We start from the raw sequence: 6,000 nt of genomic DNA, 5'->3' as shown, positions 1-6,000 counted from the left end.
ATATAAAAATTATCTGCAAAGGCTCAATCTTCAGTTGAGCACCAGATAAGGTTGGCTTGTGTCTGGAAACAGACATGTGTAAAAATTAGACTAAAGTCATTTCTGCCAGAATCCTTGGGGAGCCCTCACCCCTTCTTCTTTTGCTGCAGGTACATCATTACATTAATTAAGCTGGCCACTCCTAAGATGTGACACAAATGACTAACTCAAGGACAGTTTAGCAGGTTTCTTGAACTGGAGCACAGGCATGTTACACAGCTTTGCAAAAATTCCAGGGAACTACTCTGGTCCTTTGAAAAAGAAAATGTACTTTTGCCTAAAATGTGTTCCAGTCTGTGGGCAGGGAGGGTACAGATGCAGCATCATGATGAAATTACCTTGCAAATGCTTAATGGCACTTTAAATAAATAACATGAAGTTGGTCCTTCCTCAACCTCAGCATGCCCTCCTTTCTAAAATGGGTAAGCAGAAGTGACCTTTTTTTTAGACAGGAAGGCCAAAGAAGGCTGACAGTATCTGCCACAGACAGACTCTTGGGTCCTACAACACCACACTAAAGAAGCCTTGTTAGACTCAGAGTCAATTTAGTTCAGGGTTTTTCAACCTCAGCACCAATTAGACCTTGAGGCTGGGTAACTCTGGTGGGGGCTGTTTAGCAGCATCCTACCCACCCCCCTCCTGCCATGACAACCCAAAATGTCTTCAGACATTGCCAAGTGTCCCAAGTGCCCCCTGGGGACAGGACGGAAAACTCCTGGTTGGCAGCAGGTTGAAAAACACTGCGCTGGATAAAACCCAGGCACTCCTTTTGTTCTTCACTGGAAGCACCTGATATGTGGGACCACAGAGAGTCACCATTTTATTCCAATAAATTAATAAAGATGAAAGAGTATGAGTAAATTTCAGCAGGGGAGTATTTTAAGTACAATGGTGATTTACAATTTTAGGATATTTCAGAAAGAATGGATTCTGAATTCAGAGGCAGTAAAGCCAAGCCACGTCTTCCTAGGTTGGCACCCTTTGTGAACCTTAGAATTGCCTTCCACTCAGTGTCCAAGTTGGCTACCTATGAGTCTTCCTTTGCAAACCTGACCTCAACACCAGCAAGAGGAGACTGTTGTCTTCTTTTGGGAACTCACCCACTGGTCAAACTAATTAATGAGTTAAAGTGAGTTCAAGAGATAAATAAGAATCTTCTCGTGACTGGATTTTCTCCCCCCTTTCATTGGGAGGGAGGGGGAAGAAGGGAACCTTATTTAAATTATTAAAACCCACAATTAATATTCTCCCATTAGAAATTATTTTTTTTAAAGATTTTATTTATTTATTTGACAGAGAGAGAGAGAGACAGCAAGAGAGGGAACACAAGCAGGGGGAGGGGGAGAGGGAGAAGCAGGCTTCCCGCCGAGCAGGGAGCCCGATGCGGGGCTTGATCCCAGGACCCTGGGATCATGACCTGAGCCGAAGGCAGATGCCCAACAACTGAGCCACCCACGCGCCCCTAGAAATTATTTTTAACTATTGAGGCCAAATTTTACTACCAATTGAGAGCTACAAGCTTGTAGCTGCCATAAGAACAAATGTACCCAAAACTATAGCTTGATATATATACATATACATATAAATTACTATATTAAAGACAGCTTTACTTTTTAAAACTTTATTATTGATTTTACCACCTGATTAAAGCATGGGATTTTAACAGTATTATACATAATATTTTTACATAGAAAACTTTACATAGCATTTCATATTATATAATTCGGCTTATTCTTTCAAAAATGTATACATCCATTGGGCAAGGAATGCTTTTCATTAAATTACCAATATTAAATGCACTTAATCATCGTGTATAGATTAAACAAAGGTAGCTAAACTAACTTTTAGGCATTTTAAGGAGGTAAAACATACATTGTGCACATAAAGAAATATTTGATGCAAATATGAAGATAAAATTTTTTAAAAATTAGAACACTGAGAAAAACTACACCTGATGAGTGTCTTCTTTTGAGAGCAAGGATTTCCAGATAGATTCATTCTTTTAAATATTCAGCTTTGGTTTCTTTGTTTCTCCGACTGCAAAGCTGCTGATAGCAAAACTCCACGATTTCACATGAGTTCAAGCTATGTCTGCTTTAACACAAATGTTAAAACAGAATTCAGAGAATGCAGTAGTAAGGATCTAGCTTCTGTCTCAACCAATATCCATTTGCATCGTAACAACAAACATTTGAATAGGACGGTCGCACTTGCCTCTATCAGCAGGTTCCTTCAATAACTATAAAGACTACGAAATGGAGAGCTGTAATCGCAAAAGAACAACAAAAAGGTCTAGCTTTTTTTTTTTTTTTCATTTTGTACAAAAGTCACCTGTCAGAGGAAAATGCTGTGTTTCCAGATATTATGATACAATTTCCATAATGTAGTTCTTTGGTTGTACATGAGGAGTAACAGGAAAAAGGTGTATTTGACTCTAAAGATGCATATTAGAAACAGATTTCCCATCCACCGTTTGTTGTTAAGATGCCAGAGCTGGTGATTTCCCTCAAGGACAGTGCAGAAAAACAAAATTGCTCAAAGTAGCAGTGTTGAAACAAAAACTTCTCTAGAGACCCAGCACATATAATCACACTTAAAGCATCCTGACAAAGAAATAAGGCCTTGGAAATGCTCCATCTTCTCTCACTTTGTTCGTGAATGGCGTCCTGGCCCGGGGCTGCAGTCACACATACTCTTCCCACTAGTTTTTGAGTGGCACGAGCCACGTTTACCATGAGATAGAATAGATTTATTCACAAAGTAGAATTTAGGCTGAATGGCTTATTAGTAGAGGTAAGGAATTCCTCTGTATGTCACGGGCCCCACCGGCAAGAAAAATTTACCCCAAATGGTTTGACATCCCGGTTTTTAAAAGGTCCATGCCGGTACGATTCAAATGCCTCGTTCAGAAAATCCAAGCTTTTAGAAGACAAAGTTAAAAACAAAACAAAACAAAGCAAAAGGCAAAGCTGAACGTTTGGGCACGGAACAAAAGGCGCGCACACACTTCCCGCTCTGCAAGAGGCGGCGGGGTCACCGTTGAAGAAAACGGCACAGGAGAGCCTCAGAAGGAAAGGAAAAGTCTCCAGTCGGGGACACGCGGCACATTCCTGCGCGTGCCATCAGGACAAATGTGGATGGAGAGCACGGACTTGTTGAGGCTGTGGCCGACCACCGTCCCAGGGAAGGAGTCTCGGCTGCAGCACAAAGACGGAATGCGTTCCAGGACAAGGTAAGTCAAAGGTGCTGACGTTTTCCATTCACAATAAAATAACTCGCCCGTGGTCCCTTCCTCCTAAATTATATAGCTCCTCTTCTCTAATATGTATGTAAGTAACATAAAAACCTAAACCGGCTCTTTTTTTCTTTGGTAGAGAAATTAAAATACTTTGGGGGAAAGAACAAAAAATAGAGTACCGCTGGCCCAAACCAAACATTCCTCAAAGCTGTTAAAAACAAACAAATTTAAGAAATTGGTTTCTTAGGAAACAAAAGCACCAGAAATCCTTCTCTATAAAGAAAAAATACCCGATTTTAGATAGGTTCCCAACTTGCTAACTTCTAAGGCACCAGAGTTGACACCCATGCAACCCAATTTCCAGGACTGAAGGGCATAGGCAGAAGTCTGAATGTGTTAATGACTCCGTGTAACACTGGTTTTACTGCTGAGGGCGGCTCTCGGGGAGCCCTGAGTGAGGGGGCGGAGTGAAGCGTGTGTTCGTGTTCTCTCTCTCACCGACTCAGAATAAATCAAGCTTCGAAACAGACTGCTTGCAGGCGTCAGGCCCTGTTTGTTGCAATCCTTTACATAAGCCGCTGCATCAGGATTCAGTTCTAATTGCAGTTAAGACTACGGCACCTTTATTAACACAATAAGGGCCCCCAGAATCCAACCCTTCCAAAGAATGCAGCTCTGAGGCTCGAGTTCATGGCAGCACCTGGGCACAGGCCATCTCCCGCCACGGTCACAGTTCAGCTGTGCTGGCCCCACCACAGCACAGGCCGACTCTGGATCAAGGACTCGTGACGTGTGGCTGAGGAGTTTCGCAGTCGGCCCTTCTCCCGCACAGCCGCCATCCCTCTCTGGAGGGCCCTTGAACGGAGACTGTGCAAAGCAGGGACACTAAACTCACTATTCTGAGGTAAAAATAAAAGGTTTACTCAAATATAAATTAACTCTGTTAAATTACTTCATTTTTGTTACTACTTCATATATTAGATTTCAGAGGGTGTGAGATGGACAACGTATTCTGGAAATTTTCATACCCATCCACAAATACTTACTTTCCAAGGAAGGCTAACCGTCTTCATTACATTTTTTACTTTTTCCTATAGACTTTTTCTCCCCAGGTTACTAAAACAGGGAGAGCCAGGAAGCACTACCTTTTTTTATTTTTTAACCTTGCAAGCTCTTAATTCTAACTTATTACTAAACTCTGCTTTCAATGAAATCTTCAATAGTAGCTTTTCATAAAGTACTTTAAAAATCACTCAGACATTAACAAAACAAAACAAAAACAATGCTTTTTCCCACTAACTTTCTCCAAACTAATCTAACTACAGCTGACTCACAAAAACACTCAAAATTCTCCAACACACTCAAACGACAACAAAAAGTCCAGCATATTTTAGGCGGCATTTAGCCGTTACAAGAAATTTTATTAACATACTCTCTAATAATCACGAACCTCTACAGCTATGCTCAGTATTTGCAAGGAAAGCAACTTCCTCCGACAGAACGCATACAGCCAATCATGGGACTCTGCTAGGAAATGGCGCATGTGTGGCGACAGGCTTGACAGTTTAGTCAGGAAGACGGAATGACAGAGATGAAACAGACTCCCCACCTACTGTGTTAACTGGGTATGCAACACTTTAATGAAACAGCACAACGTCTCAGCCAGGGACTGTGGGACCCTCGTCGAGGCCAGCTTCCTCCAGGCCATTCTGAGCTCCCAGATGCCGACTCCCTGTTTCTATGATCTGATCCTCCACGAGATGTGCCAGGCAGAGGTGGCGTGGTGAACGTTCTGCAGAGCTGCAGCAGGGGCCCACAGGGGCCAGGGCTACCATGCTGGGGACAGTGTCCCTGGTACCTGTGATGGCTCTTCCGGAATCCATATCTTATAGACAACACCTATCCGCAGGAAGAACTTGCGCAGAACTGCTCGGAGCTCAGGAATCAGGTCAAACTGCATAATCTCACACAAGTAGGGGTAGTACATAGAAGCGTGTGCTTTAAACTTGAGGTGGGAGAGAAGGGGAGAGATCAAATTAGACAGGGAGCTACTTTTTCTGGCACTAGTTTCTCAAAAGAGTTCATCTCACCCTGGAACTTCTTGCAATATTGGTGCTTTTACTTGCTGTTTAAAAAGTTGGTAGGAAAAATTTGCAAATTAGAATGTCTTTTAGTTATGTTTAACTCCAAACACAAATTCCTTGGGGACGGCTTTGCTACCAAAGTCAACGTTCATTTTAGCAAAGCAGATTCCCCTTCTGAACCAGGGTTTCACTATCTGGACCCTCTTCTCCAACACAGCTGCCTCAAAACCCCTGCAGCAGTTTAACTACTACGTGCGTGGTTTCAACATCAGCCTTTCTCAACCGGGGTTCTTAGAGAGAGAGAGAGAGAGAGAGAGAGAGAGAGAGAGAGAGAGAGCGCCCTAGTATGCTACGGCATCCTTGTCTGTAATGAATGAACTGTCCTCTAATGAATCTAGAATGGTGCTAGTTATGTAACCATCCTTGGAAGAAATGAGGAAATCGTTACTTTAAATGGAGTAAAAAGGAACCCAAACCTAGGTCCTAGTGGGGACATTAGAGTTTCCTGGTTTTACCTTTTCATCGTTTATTTTGAGGGTTTTTGTTAGAAGTAACAACAGAAGACTTGTCCAGGCCTCCCGATGGCTCTCAGAATTCACTGTGATGAAATAGGCAAGGGCCTCACTGCACACGCTAGAC

At 42.5% G+C, this 6,000-nt stretch overlaps 1 protein-coding gene across 2 annotated transcripts in view; it reads right to left on the bottom strand.

Annotated features, from left to right (window-relative positions):
- Nucleotides 1-4,245: 4,245 nt before the first annotated feature.
- ARFGEF2 (ADP ribosylation factor guanine nucleotide exchange factor 2) overlaps nucleotides 4,246-6,000 on the bottom strand; it is a 93,228-nt gene continuing 91,473 nt past the window's right edge. For both annotated transcript variants that reach the window (XM_035025357.1, XM_035025356.1), the window contains exons 38-39: nucleotides 5,877-5,994; nucleotides 4,246-5,282 (exon numbers count right to left, since the gene is read on the bottom strand). In XM_035025357.1, the coding sequence (XP_034881248.1) occupies nucleotides 5,106-5,282; nucleotides 5,877-5,994 (295 nt within the window). In that variant the 3' untranslated portion in view covers nucleotides 4,246-5,105. The remainder of the gene's footprint in view (nucleotides 5,283-5,876; nucleotides 5,995-6,000) is intronic.

This window comes from Mirounga leonina, unplaced genomic scaffold (assembly GCF_011800145.1).
Source record: "Mirounga leonina isolate KUSES-001 unplaced genomic scaffold, KU_Mleo_1.0 Mir_195, whole genome shotgun sequence".
NCBI classification, from domain to species: domain Eukaryota; kingdom Metazoa; phylum Chordata; class Mammalia; order Carnivora; family Phocidae; genus Mirounga; species Mirounga leonina.
This window is presented reverse-complemented; position numbering and strand designations above follow the sequence as displayed.